The sequence below is a fragment of the Pseudonaja textilis genome, chromosome Z, assembly GCF_049901715.1.
Source record: "Pseudonaja textilis isolate UNSWEBS1 chromosome Z, rPseTex1.2, whole genome shotgun sequence".
NCBI classification, from domain to species: Eukaryota; Metazoa; Chordata; class Lepidosauria; order Squamata; family Elapidae; genus Pseudonaja; species Pseudonaja textilis.
This window is the reverse complement of record NC_142008.1, coordinates 20,172,441-20,193,126: the sequence shown is the minus strand read 5'-3', so window position 1 is coordinate 20,193,126 and position 20,686 is coordinate 20,172,441. Positions and strand designations below refer to the sequence as shown.

At 34.0% G+C, this 20,686-nt stretch overlaps 1 protein-coding gene across 2 annotated transcripts in view; it reads right to left on the bottom strand.

The window, feature by feature from the left end:
* Positions 1 to 1,070: 1,070 nt before the first annotated feature.
* The window catches only part of ARHGAP21 (Rho GTPase activating protein 21), a 37,754-nt gene continuing 18,138 nt past the window's right edge, over positions 1,071 to 20,686 (bottom strand). For both annotated transcript variants that reach the window (XM_087916939.1, XM_087916940.1), the window contains exons 2-4: positions 4,244 to 4,429; positions 4,125 to 4,149; positions 1,071 to 1,146 (exon numbers count right to left, since the gene is read on the bottom strand). In XM_087916939.1, coding sequence (XP_087773065.1) covers positions 1,133 to 1,146; positions 4,125 to 4,149; positions 4,244 to 4,429 — 225 coding nt within the window. In that variant the 3' untranslated portion in view covers positions 1,071 to 1,132. The remainder of the gene's footprint in view (positions 1,147 to 4,124; positions 4,150 to 4,243; positions 4,430 to 20,686) is intronic.

The window sequence follows — 20,686 nt, the reverse complement described above, 5'->3', positions numbered from 1 at the left end:
CAATCCAGGGAAAAGCACTCATGTAAGGTGAATGATGCAAATCAACAACTTCCTAATTTTAACAACCTTAAAGGGAGACAGGTAATTTTTCAGAAATAAAACCCCCGGCACACTTGTTTCCATTTTAGGAAACTGGACCTTTGGAATTAACAGTGTCAGATTTTATCAGCAAAAGGGTAGGCAATTTGACTTCCACTAAGGACCGGCTATAATTATTAAAGTAAAACAGCTGCAGTGTTACACATTATGCTGTGGCTTTACAATTGAACAAAATGCTAACTTTTCAGAATGAACTTGACAGATTTTCCTCATTTATTGCTAACCTATGTTCAATCTAAATGGCCCATAAGAAAGTACTTATTTTTAAGCATTAAACTATTTCTGGATCCAGACCATGTTAATTATGCTTGAATGGGTCAATGTCAGAAATGAATTATAATTATGTTTCACTGATTGGTAATAAAACAATTGATCAACAATGATTGATAGCTGTGATTTGCTAACTTAGCTCCATCTATATAATTTCAAAGCACTTGCTACTCAAATTATAAAGAATTTCATACTATTGCTCAACTATGCCACTAGGTGGCTCCTGTGCATGTAATTAAAGCACCATCATAGCAGCAATTTCACATATAAAGAAACGATATAGGTCTATCCACTATGACAAATATGCTTACATGAACACTGCTACCTTATATCTTAGCTACTATATAAGGATATAAAAACAGAAGCATTCTTATGCTACTCTTATACGGCCATACTGAGCATGAATTCTGAGTTATTTATTCTGTCTTAATACAGAATTTTATGGTGCCTTTTCTATGTTTTAAAAGTTATTGTTCTTAAAATGTTTTAATAAAACACTTTTGAAGCATACTGCTCATGCATCTATAATTGAGAAATCAGTAAGTTTTATTTTATAATTTTACTTTCTTTTTAATTTATCTGAAAATGTATGGTTTAAACATATAATTATATATTTTAAACAGATGAGGGGATAGTCACAAAGAGGAGGATTGAAAAACTCATATGGCATCCACATCCAGAAAATCAAATTCCACTCTTTTATTTATTCATTCATTTTATTTTTAAAGCAGGTCCTGGGGGGCTCACTTTTATGAGTTGATAGTCAACTGGATGACCCTACAAATAAAATAAATAAAATAAATACATGATCCAATAACGTGAAGTCCATGCATTGGAGAGGTTGTTTACATAGTAACTAAGCGAGCAACTCATTCTGGGTTAGCCAGAATAAAGAAGGAATAAAAACATAATAACGAAGGAACCTAAATAATTAAAGTACTACTCAACTTATGAGCAGAATGGAGACTGCTAATTATGGTTGTAAATTGTGACAGCTGTTAAGCATATCATCATGTGATCAGCCTGATTTTTAAGAATGTTTTTGTTAAGTAACCACGATGACTGTTAAGTGAACTCATTGTTTGCTATGGATATTTTTGCCAAAAACTAGAAGTAGTAGTTTTCAGCAAAAATGCTGTAAACTGTGGTCACATGACTGTTGGAGGGCAGCCATAAAAATTCAGAACTCTGTCATAAGTATTGGGAGGGGGGGGGGCTGTAGTCTGTCATAGCTTTACTAGCTGTATCCCTATTATTTCTTTGTAGAAAGTCAAGGTGATCAAATATAGTTACCTTAATTTTCATGAGACTCACTATACTCACTGCTAAATGAGTAGACTTTTTAAAAATATATCCAATGGCCAATAAACATTTATTTGATCAGTATTTGGTATTGCTATCTTGCATCTACCATCAAGAGCAACTCCCTCTTTTTTAATTTACTCCAGTTTTGTCCCTTTCAATCTCTTGAACACATAGGCTTCCATCTTTTTCAACTGCCAATATTTACCTCATAATTCACAGCATCTAAAACTAGCATCTAAATTTCATTTTTCCACCCATGTACAGCCAAACCTAAGTTGCTATTTATTCCCCTCAAAATGAATAATATCAGATTCTTTTAAGGTAGCATATGCTGACATCGTTCACTATTAATACATCCACCTGGGACAGACCCAAATACAGAAAATCACTAAAAGCAATATCCTCTCTATCTTAGCCTCTACTTTCATCTGCTTCACATTCTTCATAGAGATGTTGTCAAGGATGCAATTTCCTGGCTTCAAAAAAAATCCTGACTAGGTCTTGTAATTAGTTTGGGGTAATAAAAAAAGTAGAGTTGACTTCTTCTCAGTTAAGTCTAAGAGAAGTTTTTCTTTTTTCTCCCAACAATCTGTTGCAATGTTTTAATGATATTAGGTAACTTGGAAATAGTATTTGTTCCAGATACAATACCTAAGATCCCTGCCTAGGGCCTAGCTGTTCACCAAGACAGAAATAAAGATGTGGAAAAGGTAACGGTCCTTTAAATTACGCTTAGAGATGTTTGCCTACATCAGATCTGTTAGTTTGGGAAACAAATTGGTTTGAATTTTATCTATCTTAATGTGTTCTTTTTAAATGCTTTATTGTGTTTTTGGATGTACTAAACCATAAGGAATCCTGCAGCATACAAGCTTAATTAACATTAAGTTAAAAAGTTATTATTTGTCCACGTGTACCAGTATGTTACCAGTTTTAATTGATGGCATCAGTTAAAACTGGCTTCCATGGACTTTTATTGGCTTCTTCTGATATGGATTTATTATTGTCTTTATGATTCTAAGGATTCAAAGACAAGACCCTGGTAAGACAAAGGGAGAGATTTTCTCTAGATATCTTCAATTATTCTGTAGCATTTTCAATCCAAGGCATTTCTGTATATGAGTTAAAAATGAAAAAAAATATGGACACATTTCTTCATAAAGTGTATTGAAGAGCCTATTGTCACCAAGGGAACAAGATGAATTTGACATTGAGCAAACACTGTATTCTCATAATCGGACATCATGATAACGTGATATAGTACAGGGGTATTAAATCACAGTGTCACATTGTTGTCACGTGACATATTGCAACTCCCCCCCCCCTTTCGCTTTTTTCCTCCCCTTTGGGGTGCGTGTGGTGAGCACATGACACATCTGACCTGTGGGCCGCAATTTTGATACCGATGATCCCGAATAACTTTGAATGACTTATTTAGAGAAAATCCTAAACTGTAATTTTCATATCTGTCCTTAAATAAAAATATCCCATTAAGGTTCAGGTAGTCCATCTGATTTATGGACAACTCATATCTAGGAACAGTCTGCCTATTAGTAAAAATGATGGACAGCATTCTTCTTTGAGCCAATGAACTGCTGAAGCTGTGCAGTTTTTCCGAACTGCTTAGTATATTTATAATATATTAAACATATATTATATATATTTATATAATTATGTATATGTTGTACATTATAATATATATTGTATATATAAATACATTAAATATATATTTAATATATAGCCTGTTTCAGCAGTTTGTGAAAACATTGTGTGACTTCAGCAATTCATTGCCTTGAGGAAGGTGCACTTACATACAAATCTGAGTTAAAGACAGACTTGGGAACAAATGTCATTCTTAACACAGGGACTGCCTGTATAATGTTTAACTCTACTTACATATAATATGCTAGTACTCTTATAATAATTTTCAATTTCATAATGATTATAAAATATTTTTAATATCTACAACTGAATATGATTAAAGCTTGTCAGAGTTAGAGTTAAGGGCAAAAGTCGAAGACTTGCAGAAATGTAGATATTTCCCAGGCTGCTAACTACTCTGAATTCAGCAATTGTAATTTTTAAGGTTATATGTATTTCTTTCATGAGCTGTATAACTTTCCAATCAGTATCTTTATATACAGGTTAACATAAAATGTTATGTAAATTACTTTTGAGTAAAAGATAGAAGAAAAAGTAAAGTTTTGCCCATTCTTCAATTCATGAATGGACAGGGAGATTATTTTTCTTGTCTTTTAATACTAAATTTTACAAGAGGAAAAAGGCAAATACTTGGGAGTCTTATTGGTAGGCAGAAAATGCTACACAGCTTATGCACATGTACAAATTTCGTATACAAATTAAATAACACTACCAATATTTCATACATATATTCTAAGTATTCACAAAAAAGTGGAAAGTTAAATAGAAATATAAGACAGAAAACATACCACTTTTATTTCCATTCTCTTCATCCTGTAAAAGATGCAGAAAAATCCAGAGTCACTATTTTTTTATTACAACCCTCTTATAACTGCAAAAGATTTTATTCATAATTCATTTCACTCACTTTTAAAGATACCTGAATAGCAGATTCTGGGGGGTAAACAATAAAATGCCTTAAGGTAAAACCAAAACCCATGGGTGATCTTCGTAAAACTATCAGTTTGAGTCCAGGCCAAGACAAAGTTTCTTCATCATCTTCTGATAATGACCCTGCATCACACTGCCTTTTTTCATCTTCATGTTTGGATACCTAGTAAGAGAAAGAGGGGAAAAAAAACCCAGTTTAATATCTTTAATTTCATGTAGTACATTATATTTTTGGAAGCAGTTTTACTCAGGGAAATGGACCTGTGGAAACGACTCTTATAAATCATTGTTATTCTGTTGTTGTGTTATATAACAAGCTGTGCTTTGATCACCACATTTTGATTCTGTTTATCAGTTCACTTTATAGTCATTTTATAATATAAATGAAACAGATATAAGAAAATTATATACTGTTGTTTCTACCTTATCCTAAACTACATAATACCACAAAACTTTGGTTAGCTTTTTGTTCCCAGTAAAGATTTCTCAAGTGTCCTGGCTCAACCCTTAATTTTAAGATGTTTCACATTCTAGCATGACTTATATTGTCAAGAGCTCTCTGTAGTCAATAAAGCATAGAAAAAAACTCCTTTTGTTCTATCTCCTTATGCTATCTATCCAATGTCGTATTCCTTTGTGTTTTACAAAACCCATTTGTTCATTCTGCATGTTCCTCTCTTGAATGCCTTTATTCTTATTTGTAAAATCTTAAGCAAAATTGGTGCAATGGTTCAGTAATTTTAACAATCCTCTGTATTTTATTTTATTCTATTTTATCACATGTTTACACTGAGCAGCTCACAATAAATCATAAAAACCTACATTTCACATAGTTTCATAGCTTCTTATCCTATAGCTTAAACAATCCAAAGGATAGTTCATCTGTAACTAACATTTTTATAGTTGATAACTGGTCATACTGAGTCTTATAAAACATTTTCCAATGATGTTAGTTCCTGAACTAAATCTCTCTTTCATTCTATAATAATGTTGGAAATGTTACATCATCTTTTCATCTTTTTAAAAATCTCAAATGCCTTTTTAAGTAACTTTTATAATTACATTTGAATTATCCTACCTTAAGCTTTAAAAATTCTATAAGTTCTTAGTTCTTAAACAGTTGTTTTCCATGTTACTTTTCCTCTTTTTGCTGTCTTAATTAAATCCTTCATTATTCCAGGTTTTGCATTTAGCACTTGGTACCACTATATTCTTTTTAGATGTAGCCTTGTAATTTGTATAGAATTCCACACTGTCTTCCACAATTATATCTGTATTAGGTGTAGACACTTGCATAACATAACATTAATGTTCACTATATCCACTATTTTAATAGATATTATCCTGTCATTTGTTAGATTATAGCCAAGCCTTCTAAGTATCTGCTATTCTGTTCCTTCAGATAAGCCTATATCTTGAATAGTAAGAATGTCATCTGATTTGGATTCCAACTCTATCTTTTTTCAATTTTTCTGAAGTACAGAAAGTACTTTAATTTAATGCAACTTGATTATATATTGAACCAATTAATTTGATTTAAAAAGTTATACTCTAGCATTTTGATTATTTAATCAAATGTTCTGTATATAAGTATATGCCGTCTTGATTCATTTTTCTAGTTAGTAATAGTCAGGGTCAAAGGATTTCCCTCTTGGCATGCTTCCAAGATTCCTAGGCATTTGGAAGGAAACACCTTGAACTGCAATGGAAACTATGGCAAGGTGTACTGTACTATAGTACAAAACTACTATAATCTCACCCTCCCACACAAAGAAACAAGGATTTTAGTGTTTACCTTGTAGAAGAATAGGTAAAATTTAATTGCAAGTTTAAGGATAAGTTTAAAATCAACAGAACTACTGATGCAAAATCAAATATTAAAGAATCAATATTATTTGAAGGCTCGCTGAGTCTCCATTTAAAGATTAAATAGTCTATTTTAATGTATCTATGAATGCTCTCTACCCAAAAGAATGCATTTCATATTTCATCATATTTCAAAACAGGGCTGTGGGACAGGCTATCTTTAGATGCAGTAAGGGTGAAAAAGTGTCATTTTACTGCCCTTATCACTATTAGATAATCTTAACAGGAGCTTTGCTCTATTGAATTTGTCCCTTGTTAAATGCCAGGAGCATTCTATACATCTCTTCTACCATTTCATCTCCTTCATCTCTTCTGTGAACCATGGAGAATGATGGGATCCACAAGAAGGCAGATGTTAGCCAATCCAAAACTCTTGTGGCAACCAAGGATTCAGCCGGGCAGTGCAGTAGACCAGCAGGACACTTTCCAAACTCTCTCTGAAACCCATCCAGGTCCATCAGTTGTGAGCACAGACTTATCTAATAGCTCTCGTCCCTGTAGTGAATAGTGTGCCAGAGAACCTCATCGTGCATGATCTGACTATGACAAGGGGGGAGGCACCAAAAGCTTCCAGATCACATTGCCACTGCTCCATTAAGAAAGCCAGATCAACTATACAACTGCTGTCTTGTTTTGGGTCCTGGATTACATGGGATAGGCCCACAGGTGTCATAGCGACTATGAATTCCTGAGCTGCCTCTGATCCTAGTCTTAAAGAGGATGCCACTTAAGACCCTTAAGGCCCCAAAAAGCAGATTATCACTTATAACGTGCTTGAACCCAACAAAATGAACAGGATATCTAATTTAGCACCTGTGGAGCAACATCCTTGGAATGAAATCCTTTTAAAAGATATTTAAAAAGTTGGAGCAATGCAATAGATGACTTTGCGATACTTTCTCATTAGGGTGACAAAGTTACACTATCTAGTAACTATAGGTCCCCCAAAAATCCAAAAAGCATTTTTGATCTTAGGTTAATGCGTTCACATGGTTACCATTTTCATAGTTGAGAGATAAAAAGAAACTAACTTTAGACATTGAGAAACCAGAATTTCCAAACTATTCTCATGAATTTCCAATAAGAATTTCCAAGCTATTTCTAATGAAGAATATTTGGGTTGCATAGAAAAAGAATTGACTATAATTGAAGTATGAAATATATATTTACAGTTTTTAAAATTTAGAATAAATGTCATCTCTAGCAGTTACATGTTACATTATATAAATAAAACAAAATTAAAAAAATAAGATAAAATGCTTCTTTTAATATATGATAGGATAGGCATATGTAGGTTTTCTAAACTGTAATTCCATCATGTGTGAGAACTGTCATGGATTGTCTTATAAATACAATAGTGCAGGTTGATCTACAGGAGGGAAGATTAATATCCCTGTAACAGAAATATTAAAACTGGTTGTCAAAATGTGGAAATTAATTATTTATTCTTCTAAGTAAGTATAGTATATTCCGGATTGTCTTCTTTTACAAGAAGTATATTGCCATTTTTCTTTTTCCTTGTATAGGTAGCAACTGATTCTAAATCCTAAAGATTTAATCTAACATATCTGTTTTAGACTGAGATCGGGGGAGATAGTTCTATAGTACAATAGTAAACAAAACTCTTTGAAACTGCAAGATACCGTATTTCCCCATGTATAAGCACCCCCTTTGTATAAGCCACCCCCCCAATTTTTGGACTGTGAAGTTTTGAAAAAAATATTTTATTAGAGAAACAAGTTATGAAGAAAGGAAATTTACAAAGAAACAAAATTCGACGTCTAGATCTACAACTTCGGTCATGACGCCGAAAGCGGTGCGGGCGATGCTAGCAATCTACGCATCGGAACGAGAGTAGGAACGAAGCATTCAGGCCGATGCCTAGCGTATGCATTTCTATCGCGTACTCGCACTCGTAATCTTATCATCATGTACAATTTTTACAAAAAAGTATTGCATACTGCTGGAAAACCAGTTTATTCCTACTTTATTATTTTATGCATTTGTCACGTATAAAAAGTGTACCTGCTTTGTATATGCCACCCCCCTACTTTTTGGGCTTGAAAATTTTGGGAAAAAGGGGTGGCTTATACATGGGGAAATACGGTAACTAAAACTGCCTGTCGAAAACATGCATAAAAGTATTGAAAGATGAACAGCATCAATTCAGTGTCACTATCTAATACTTCAACTGCTCTTCACATTCATTTTTCATTAAAATGGCTACTTTGAAGTTTGTGATTTTGTGACTGTTGAATTTAAAATGGCCATCAATGGTTCTCTAATGATGTTGATCTTCATCAAAACATAAAAACTGTACAACTAAGTTTTGAAAATGTAATATAAGGGAAATCCATACATAAACAACCATTTATGAAAGATAAAAAAGGTAATAACAATGGTGCAGGCATTTTGTTGGTCTAGCAAAGGACTTCTGGTTATGAGTATTTTGATCAGTTGTCTCAGGCAGAATATAGCCATCCCCCCTTTTTTTTGCACAAATGGACAAAGCTTACCCATTACTTGCTATTAGAACCTGCTTCTTATAGGCTACAGTCAGGGTGAATAAACACCTGGATTAGCTTTTGTTCCCTGCTTCAAGGGAGTCTACGTCACAACACAAAGGATCACCACGCCCAAGTGAGGACAGAATGTCTACTTGGACAATGGTCTTTGCCACTATATGAAAAAGAATGCCCTGCCCCTCTTTCTATAATGGAAGCAACAATGTGTGCAAGAAAAAGGACAGAATGATTTAAAAAAAAAGACCCACACAAGAGATGTCTAAGTAAAATAGGCCTAATACCTTTTTATGGCTTTGCACTGTGACTTCTAAAGCATAATCAACTGTTAATATTAATTAACTGAAGCTTTGTGAGGTAACAATTAGAAAATAAATGCTTATATTACTGTATGAAGCTGTAGAGTGAGTTATAAAACCAAAACCTTCTCCATTTCCTGAGCAGTACATGGGCAAAGTTCTAGCTGGTAAGTTAAGCCACACTTTAGTGCAGCCCATCAACTTTGTCAAATTCAACTTAGATTGCTTGTCTCCCATATACTCTCTCATACTTTTCATGAGGGACAGGCAACAATAATTATCACTCTTAATGCAGAGACTACCACCCTTCAGCCCTTAACATCCATCCTTTCAGTGCTTATGCATACACCAACACAAAATCTGTTCCTTACTTAAGTTCAGTTCTGCCGTTTAAAATTCAAAATTATTTTTAAAAATGTATCATTTGCTCTGAAGCAAAAACAGTTAACTTTAGTAACATCAGATTTCAGCATTTCAGAATAAGAACAACTGCTGTTACATGAAATCCAAACTGAACTATCTCAATCACTGACCTTCCTTGTATAAGCAGCTTATCTTGTTTATTTTAACTTGTCTTATGTTTCTTATTTAGTTGTATAAATTATAAATAAGTCATATATTACTTATTTCTTTCCAATGTAACAACAAATTCTTATAATACATACTTGTGGTAATCTGGAAACTAAGTAAATAAACTGATAATCAATTAATTAGTTTCCCTAAAATATAATTATATAACAATTAGAACTTCAAACCTTGCATGCATTGTAAATTTGCTTCCCCCTATCTTATTCTTAAACTGAGCTATCTTTTCCAAAAACTGCAACCTATCTTTAAGAAAAGAGTTTTTAATAACAAATTTAATAGTTAAAATAGATTAGTTAAGGCAGAAAGCACACTAAATACTCAGCTCACAATCATTTACTTAAAGATTATGGCATGCTGTAAAGAATTGGAGATGGAGTACAGAAAAAGAAAAGGGAAAGAGTTTAGTTTCCTCCTTTTGCATAATGCTATTTTTTCTGTTTTATACACTATTAAATATAATGAACAAACCTGACCACTCCAAGCGCAATAGAGGTTACATATCAAATTCCAATTGTGGTTGATCATGCAGTCTAAAATGCTGAACTGGGCCATGACTGCCTATAGCGCAAGCTGCATCTCTCCTCTGACTCAGCTTTTGCCTGTGTAGTACTCAGATCTGCAAGCTATGCAGTGAAGAGATTCAGGAAAGAGGTCTATCCCTTCCCCCTACTCCCTGCTGCCAAATCAGCAATATAGCAAACTGCAGAGGGCATTTAAAATAGAAAATGGTAGTGCTGTATTCTACATTGACAGAAAAGAGAGAAGGGAAAATCCCTGGATATTTTGATGTCAAAAATTCCAGTGTAGTTGAGATCTCTCTACGCTCTTTGCAACTGAATGTATTAGAACTACATCTAAATGAAGGCTGCAGTTCTATACAAAATGTGCTGCTCCTAACAGAAAAGAATATTTGTAGTGCAGCTCAGGGTTGAATTAAGGAGTCCTCTCTGAGGTTGGTTGCTTGCTTGCAGATGTTTCATTACTTGACTAGGTAACATCTTTAGTGGGTAGTGAGTGTGGGGCTTGCTTTGTTTATATAAGTAGCTTGGTCTACCCATGTTGATGGGCATGTGGTTTTCTCATTGGCAGTTCCTTGAATCTATCCATGTGTTGTGAGATTAAAGAGTTTTCCTTATATCTCCTGACTGCTAGGTTGGTTTCTTGCATATGTTTGTGCTAAACTTTTCCCTGGTTATTTCTGAGATGTTCTGATGATTGATTAGTTGTTCGGGGTATTATTTTCTTTTAATAGTCTTGCATTAATCCCTTCTTAGTGTTGGATATCTTGAGGATGTGTTCTGGTTTTTTTGTTTCATTCTTACTTTATTTATTGTCTGATTTGAATGGTTTATCTTTATGTGGCTAGTAGCTGATTTATCTGAGTGCCAAGCTTCCAGGAATACCCTAGTGTGTCTTGAAATTAGCTTGGCTTAGGATGCTCACAATTTCCCAGTTGAAACCATGGTTGAATCTATCTATGTGTTGTGAGATTAAAGAGTTTTCATTATATCTCCTGACTGCTAGGTTGGTTTCTTGCATATGTTTGTGCTAAACTGGTTATTTCTGAGATGTTCTGATGATTGCTTAGTTAGGCACCTTTTGGTAAAGTTGTGTGGGTATCCATTTTGTTGGAAGATGTTGTACAGATGATGTGTTTCCTTTTTATGGCATTCTGGTTTACTGTGATTTGTGCTTATCTGAATAGTGGTCTTACACAGCTCCTCTTGTTGGAAATTGAGTTGTAACTTTGGTAATGGAGCAATTGGATAGTGCGGATTGCATTTTGATAGATCTGTGTTTTTAACTGGTCATCATTGAGAGAGTGAGCTTCCTTTACTTCAGAGGTGGTATTCAGCAGGTTCTGACCAGTTCTGGAGAACTGGTAGCAGAAATTTTGAGTAGTTCGGAGAACTGGCAAATACCACTTTTGACTGGAGAATTTACAGTATCCTTCCCCTGCCACGCCCACCAAGCCACACCTACAGAACCGGTAGTAAAAAAAATTGAAACCCACCACTGCTTTACTTGTTCCAGTTCATCGCAACCTGGCAGTTCAAAGGCATGTAAATGCAAGTAGATAAATAGTTACCACTTTTGGGAAGGTAACAGTGTTTGATGTGCCTTTGGCTTATTGTAATGCTGGCCACATGACCACAGAACTTGAGAAAATGCTGGCTCTTCAGTTGTGAATCAGAGATGAGCAATGCCCCCTAGAGTTGGACATGACTGGCAGGAGAAATCTTTATCTTTCTTACCGTTTTAACAAAAGGATGAGTTATTTCATTGCAAAGGCAAGTTGCACTGCTTTTCAAATTAACACTGAACTAAAATATAGGCAATTTTTTTATCTTTGGTTGAAGAAAGAGATAGCCCCCAACTTATGACCACAAACAATCCCAAAATTTCTGTTGCCAAGTGATACAATTATTAAGTGAATTTTGCCCCACTTTATGACCTTTTTTGCCACAATTGTTAAGTGAATCACTGCAATTGTTAAGTTAATAACATGAACATTAAGTGAATCTGGCTTCTCCATTGACTGCTTGTCAGAAGGTTGCAAAAGATGAACACATGACCCAGGGACGCAGAAACTGTCATAGACCAATTGCCAGGAATCTGAATTTTGATCACATGACCATGGGAATTCTGCAAAGGACATAAGTATGAAAATTGATAAGTCAATTGTAACTTTGAACAGTTACTAAATGAACTGTTGTAAGTAGAGGACTATCTGTCTAATGTTTGCAACAAAAAAAAAGCATAGAGTCACTTTTGTATAGCCTATACTAGCCTCTATATTTTATAGAGACTTTTATAGATGGTATACTTTTTTTGAACTCCCAGACTACCCCAAAGTGGACAGGATTAAACACCTTTTAAATGCATTTAAATACATTGTGTAAAACAAGTGCCTAAAGTTGGCTGGTACTAAAGGAATTCATTTCAATCATACATTGCCCAAAACACCTCTGAAAATTGTTCCTGATTGCATTCACTTTTGGAATATGGTCTTTGATATGCCACATAAAAAGGCAATGGAATTTGTACACTCAAATAAGCTGCATTGGAAGAAAAAACAGTAGCTTTCTGCTTTCAATGTTAGTTTTCACAATTTTTTTGCAATAACACTTCTTTGCCTTGGCAATTTTGTTTGCATAAGTGAATCATAGTTACTTCTACTTTCATGAAGAGCATTTATTTTGACACTGATAGAAACCCTAACTGTCAGCATCAAGCAATGTTGAGAGATAATGATACCTATGATACCCTTACACCATAACAGTCTGCTTTTGCCTGTTTAAATCTACCTTCATAGTCACTTCCAACATGACAAGTGCTCTCAATGAGATGCTTTCCTAAAGTATTTCTTTAGATATAAAGGCTATAAACCACATTCCTATTTAAAGTTCTTTATGCAGTAGTAATACCAGCTGGAAGTAAATGATAAAGCTGGGTTTGATTTTTGAAAATGATGCAGCAGAATGGTATCACTTAAACAGCTGCTTATGGTTTAATATTGATTAAACCCTTTTAATTTTGGGAGAAAATGAGAGAGAAGTAAGATAGAGGCACAATATAACCTTGCATTTTAACAAAAGTGAAGATTAGTAAAGATGGAATTATTCTTCCTTTTTTTCTTCACACAGACAAAAATATTCCCCCAAATGGGATACTAAAAATGGGATACTAAAATTATTGGAAACTTTCATTTTTTTGCAAATTTCTTTTCTTTTTCAACTGCTATAAGTACCACAATCAAGCCAAGAATGTACATATGACAAATACCGCTGCATATTACCTATAAAACAACATTGATACCTGTAGCTCTCAAAAGAAATAGTATGAGGCTCTCTCATTAATAAGTGAAGTTTTGCAGTCCCGTAAGACTCCCAGGAATGACAGACATCCTCCTTAAGCAAGATCAAAAAGTCACTGCCTCCATTAAAATGCCTAGGCTATGTTTGCGTTCTCTACCTGAATTGTTATAAACAAAGGTTGACAATGATTTCAGGATTTTGGTATTTATCTTTTCAACCCAGAGAAAACAATCTTGAACCTATCTGAACATTACAGATCTCATCTGCTACAGGAAAAAAAATTATTAGTTGTTTCCAACTTCAGTACAAAAGAAGAGGTGCAGGTACTGGTGAAACAGGTTGTCTCTCTTAATGAAAATCAAGACTTCAGCAGAGAAACCCATGGATTTTATATATAGGTTTAATAATATTAAGAGAGGATGTATGAATTAATCATACCCAACTAACATACTGTCAATTTTATTGAGCCTATTATATGTATAAGTAATTCTTGATCCAATTCAGCATATGCAAATTATTTATTTCTTTATGCACTGACCTCAGAGTCCCTCTGTGAAGGAAATGAGTGGCTTCAAAATTAGAAAAATAGACAGACAGACAGACAGAGTCTGTTGTGGAATGTGTGGATGGCCTTGGAGGAATGAAGATGCTGTCTAGGAAACAATCAGACAGGAAAGGGATAGTTCCCAATGGCTTGACAATTAGAGAAAGAAACTTAGGAAGGACATCTCTCCCACCTCACAATTGATCAAATGTGGTGGTGGGAAGTTTGTATCTTCAGACTTGCAAGATTGATGTCAGCTTTCCCAGTTAACCAGACAGGAAACACAACTATATGAGTTAATTCTACTTTATTGTAAGACTACATTAATAGAACCTTACAAGGATTCAAGCACCTTATATGTGATAATCTGCTTCAAATATGTTTGAATTGCATTTTGGAGAGGACAGTAGCTATTAAGAATAGTAAATTTAGCCTGTGCTTTGCAACTACAGAGAGATCATTAACAATCACTGGAACTTAGCAAATTTCTTATTAAAAAGCATTAGACAGCATCTATTTTAAAACCATAGAACTATGGAGTGTGAAAGGACCACACGGATCATCTAATCCAACTCTTTGCATCGTGCAGGATAAAACAAACCTTCTTCGTTTCAAACCAATCCAGCCTCATCTTAAAAATCTCTAGATATGGAGAACCCCAAAATCTATAGGTAAATTTGTTCCTATAGAAATAATCCTATAAACCAGACCAATCCTAAACTGTGTTCAATTGACACTATTATAGAACTTTAAAAAGTCATTTTTCCAAATGCAAACCCAATCCTATTTGTACTCAACAATCAAGATCTCTGCTCTTCTTTAATTTTGTTCTCCTATATGTAAAAATATTATAAAATGCATCGGAATTATGTTACCAACAGTGCTATAAAAATGGACATTAGCAAGTTGGAAGTCTTCTCATGTGATCTGTAGTGCAGGTGGAAAGTACAAATTCCTACAGATCTGAATATCATATCATTATCTATATGGGATAACTTACAACAAATGGCCACACTTAGCCACCTGGGCCTGCCCACTCTGCCTCCAATCAAAGCTTCTCTTGTCCACCTACTAAGATCTGTAGAAAAGGTCCTTTTAAAAATGCTCCTCTGTCAGAGGCTCATCTTTCGAAAGCACAAGAAAGGGTCTTCTCCAGTTTTTTCCCAGGTATAGAAGTGCCTGAGAAATGGCTTTTGGCTGTCATACTCAGCATTCAGGAAATATTTAACAATATATCCCTTTCACTATACTTTTAAGGATTAAAATTTTAATATCTATTTTCTGATTAATTTCAATTTATGTTTCTAACTATATATACATTTTCTTAAAGCCACCATGACCTTTTATCAGAGTAGAAAGATGCCACTGTAGTAAATAAAACAAATACAATAATATCCTATTTCTGTACTTACTCTAATCAGAATAAACAAGCCTTTTTTTAATGAAAGCATGGGAATCTTTGAACATTACAGCAATGTTGGATTCTAACTCCCATCAGGCCCAAAGTTAGGAATTATAAGAAATGTCAGCCTGTCAATATGCAATATTACAGACACAGAAGTGGGTACAGAAATTGATCATTAACACTAATAACATTAATAAGACAAAGACTATTTTGCTCAAGGCAGTGTTTTCTGATTGTATCTCTCATAATTAGCCTCAAGCTTCCATCTGGTGATGTGTATGTTAGGGTTTCAGTCATCTTTCTATAGTTTCATACTTTAGTAAAGCAAGAATGGTGAGAAGGAGGAAACTAGCATAATTCTTTACATTTTTTAAATATTAATTTTCTGATAAATGTTAGTATTTCATGACATATTAAATATTTTCAAGCAGTGCAACTCAGGAGATGTTCTTGTATAGCATAAGCTACAGTTTGCCATATTACATTTATCGTAACCTTAATTCATAAAAATTCAGGTGGGCATATTCCATGTCTAGGAATCTGAGTCCTTCCTTGAAATGTTTACATTTTACCAATTTTTTAAAAGTTATATTTCAATGTATTCAATTCAAGTAACTCTGGGAGATTTACAATAAAACTCCCTTTTTATGACCCTGTAATTCATTAGTATATAATACACCATTTAAAAAAAACAATATAAAGTAGAACAAAATGAGATCTGGTCTCTTCATACAACCATAAATAAAAATAAATAACAGCACATCCAATAATGATGGAGCCCTAATTCGGGGCGGGGGAAGTTATGTAATTTTGGAGATGATTAATGGACTAAGATAAGGCCCCACTTCCTCCCGTTGTGTATCTTCTCCCTTCTTCAGATCTTTGTTAATTTTTAATAAATTCTACTGTTACTATTTATTGTTTCGATGGTTAATGTTTCATATCATTGCTTTTATTGAGTGTAAGCTGCATAGATCACTGCTAGCAGGATAGGCAACATATAAGTTTAATAAATAAATACAGGTAGTCCTCAATTTACAACCACATTGAGCCCAATTTTTTTGTTGCTAAGTGAGACATTTGTTAAGAGAGTTTTGCCCCATTTTACAATCTTTGTCACAGTTGTTAAATGAATCACTGCAATTGATAAGATAGCAACATAGTTGTTAAGTGAAACTCTTCCCCTTGACTTTGCTTGGCAAAAGGTTGCAAAAGGTGACGTTGGGCACAGCAATGGTCATAAGTATGAACCAGTTGCAAGCATCTGAATTTTGATCACATGATTATGGGGCTGATACAAAGGTCGTAAGTGTGAAAAATGATCAAAAGTCATTTTTTCCAGTGCTGTTGTAACTTTGAAAGGTCACCAAATGAGCTGTTGTAAGTTGAGGACTATCTGTAAATAAATAAGGGGCCCCATCCATTTTAACCCCTGGTCTATTCCATATGCCAACATGACTCCTACTGTTTTCAAAGAAACATTGTAACAATTTAAAAGTAGCAGTGAATGACACATTAAAAATAATAATAGCAGGGTATATAAAGGCAAAACCATATCCCAAAAGCTCTCTTAAGCAGTTCCATCTTCCAATCTTCATAAAGGAAAGCAAGATGTGTGTTACTCCAAAGGAAAGGGTTTCCAACAAAAAATACTGCCATATATAAGGATTATTATTTTCAAATCTGACACATGCATTTTCTAAAATTGTTCTCTTTTGTTGTCCCCTCCCTCTAGGGTTGAACCTCTTATGAGAAGAAACATTATCATTTGATACGTTCACAGGTAGTCCTCATTTAATTACAATTGGACCTTGAATGTTGGTCTTAAATCATTGCTGTCATATGATCAGACTGGATTTTATGACTGTTTTCATGACACTTGTAAAGTGAGTCACCTAGTCATTAAGCAGATCATATGGTTGTTAAGCAAATAGTTTTACAACTATATACCTATACCTAAAGAATATTTTAGAATATATTACCAGATTTGTTCTTCCTCTGACCAAGAACATTTAGACTAAGTAAAACATCCAGTAATGTTCCATCATATTGACAGAGATTCAGAAGAGTAGAAATATCACTGAGTTATCCTCCAATTAGTTGCATTTAGCACTAGATTACTTAAAACAGATGCTTACTTTAGCTGTATTTCCCATAATTATAACACGTGAGATGAATAAGCTGAGTATATTATACATATAAGAGCTATGGTGGTGCAGTGGTTAGAGTGCAGTACTGCAGGCTACTTCTGCTGACTGCTGGTTGCCTGCAATTTGGCAGTTTAAATCTCATCAGGCTCAAGGTTGACCCTGCCTTCCATCTTTCCTTGGTTGGCAAAATGAGGACCAAATTGTTGGGTGCAATATGCTGACTCTGTAAACCGCTTAGAGAGGGCTGTAAAGCATTGTGAAGCAATATATAAGTCTAAGTGCTGTTGCTATCAGAGAATACACTTGGACTACAGGTAGGCACTAAAGTAATTTAAGAACTGGACACAATTAGAATGAAAGAGTTTTTTAAAAAAGAAAATAATGTATCCTCAAGAATTGCAGCACTGGCGTGGTCCATTACATTTACTAGTTACCAAGCTATCATCGACAAAGTAGAACCATTCTAAGATCAGTCCCAACTTCACTATACTTGGGCAAAGTTAAAACTATACAGTGCAATGCATATACTTGCAGACCAAAAGGGATAGTGGGACCTCTAGCTTTTCTGGTGAAAAGTCTATTGTCCAGGATCTTCTTTCTTTTGAAGATCATTTGGCAGAGACCAATATATGAATTATAATTATGTGAATCTATAGTGGTATATGTAGAGAAATTGTTTTCCTACCCCACAAAATTATGTTATCATCACTGCTTTTTGAATTTTATGGTTGCTGTTGTGATGAGCAATGTCATTATCTGGATAATAAGAAGACTTTTTAAAATTAGTCTAAAGCTTTGGGGTACTGAATCTGGACTTTTGTGTGGGCAAAAATGAAGAACTAAAGTAACTGAAGAGGGAAAATAACATTGCTGCCTGAGCAGCAGAGCTGAGGCAAAAATCCGCCATCTACCAGTCTCAGGTGCTTTTTCAAAAGGCAACTTGACTGTTTTTTCCTTGAGGAAGAAGAAGTTTTGTTTCTCATCCAAGAAGCTTTCTTGGATTCTTCTTTCTTGGAGGAGAAGCAAAATGTCTTCTTCTTCTTCAAGGAAAAAACAGTCCAGCTGCCTTTTGAAAAAACATCTTTGAGACAACTATGACCTGGATGACTGAGAATCTCCAGAGCAGTTAACCATAGAAAAAAGCTTCAAGATGCCCATGGTACATTTTCCCATTTTATAACAATGCAAGTAGCCTTTTTTTAACCCAAGAGGCACACTTGACTGTTTGATACTAAAAGCACAATCCCAAAATTTAACGCTCAAGATAAACACTTTTGATTTAATTTAATTTAAATACAGTGAATATGATAATGTCACTATATTTAATAATTTGCTCCTCATGTCTCATGGTAAAATTACAGTTTGGCAATAACTTTTATAAGGTTTCTACAGTTAAACCTAAAGCTTAGTGATTGTGATGCAGCTTAGGTTGCACACCCATTATAATCACATTAACTTTCCTCATATGATTTAATAATACTGTTTATTAAAGCAAACAAATAATATGCCCATAGGTGCTTCTTTGTCACCACTGGCTTTCCTAGGAAATTAAAGAGTAAAAGACTAAAGCATATCTATTGAAATATTATTTCATTACCACTTACGTTTAAAACAGGAACTCATTAAAGCAGCAGGCAACACCCCTCAAAATCCATTCCCATTACTTATTAGAAAATAATTATCATTTTAACATATGGATTCAAACATGTGCATAGAATTATATTATCTTTACAAGATCTTTACCAAACTGCTGCAAAAGGAGTAAATATTATCAGACTGAAACTATAAACTCAGTCAAAAAAACCTTAGAATGCTTTTGTCTATTAACCACATTTCCAAATGTCTTGTTATTAAAAATATGTCTTCCCAAAATAAATGTGTATGTGCTAAAAATGTTGCACTCTGATGTACATTTACTTAGGAAGAAGTCCCACTGAACTCAGGAGGACTTGATTCTAAGTAAACATTGTAGAGACTTGGACTGAAAGTTTTAAATTTGCCAAGATCCACTTAAAATATGCAGTCCAGGAAATATAATCAGCTCCACAGGGGCACATCACTCTTTCAGCAAATCCAAGTGAGGAATGTACAGTGCAAAGTTAGTTTAGAAGTAGAGCCAGGATTCATTTGATTGCTGGAGAACTCAGTACAGAAAGAAACTTTTTGAGTCATTGCACAACCCTACCTTTAAACTAGCTTTAAAGTGACAGAACTATATTCTAACTAGTAATGGAAATATTTGGGTATCAAAAACATATTTCCAATATGGTAATGATTCTAGTCTATATTCTACAGTATTTGCTGTTTTTAATACAGCACATAAAGAACCCACTATATAACTTGTATATTAAGTAGACATAAATGGAATAACTATTTCAAGGATCACCCAGCCAGCACAGGCAATTTGTAATTGGACTAGATTCCAAAGTGACATCTAATTTATTGCTCAGCAACCAGGCAAAAGAAATTAAAAACAAGACCTCTATTTTTAAGAAGTTAAAATAATTAAAATGTGCAAGTTTCAAATCTTACACAGAACTCCCAAAATTCAGTAATATGCAAGATTTTACTATAGTCAAATTATTACCTAGCTATCCCCAGCAATGGATTAGAATTCACATAATATCAACTTGACTTGAATGGTGAAAAGTTTCTATTTATTATCCTGACTGCATTGGGGAAATACAATGAAAAAGGCTAAGTACAGAATATTTCCAGGAATTCTCAAACTAGGAAGTGGGCAGAAGGAATCATAGTACGTCCACCCAAAGTTACAATTATGACAGAATTCTCTTCTATGTGCCTGGACAGTGGAAAAGGAAGCAACTAAGTAAGAATGTTCTATAGCTGTTTACAGAAATTAGCAAGTATCGATCCAAAATATAAGAAAGGTTGTATGAAAAATACATAAATCCACGTTTTGTAAGTTATATAAAGGTAAGCATGCTTTTTCTTCTTAAAAATGGCTTTAATGATTTTATTGTTTATTTGCTATGAAAAGGAAATAAATATAAGCTTTTATTTTATGAAATTATGATAGTTTACTGCATCTTTATTCTGACATGTAAATTAAAATATAATTATTAAAAGTGGCATTTTAATTTCTTACTCAATTCTAAATCCAACAAAATCATGAGTACTGTATTACAATTTATTTATCATTTTAGGGGATCATGGCAGAACTCATGATACGTATGCCAATAGATACAGGAAATCTGATTCTAAGAA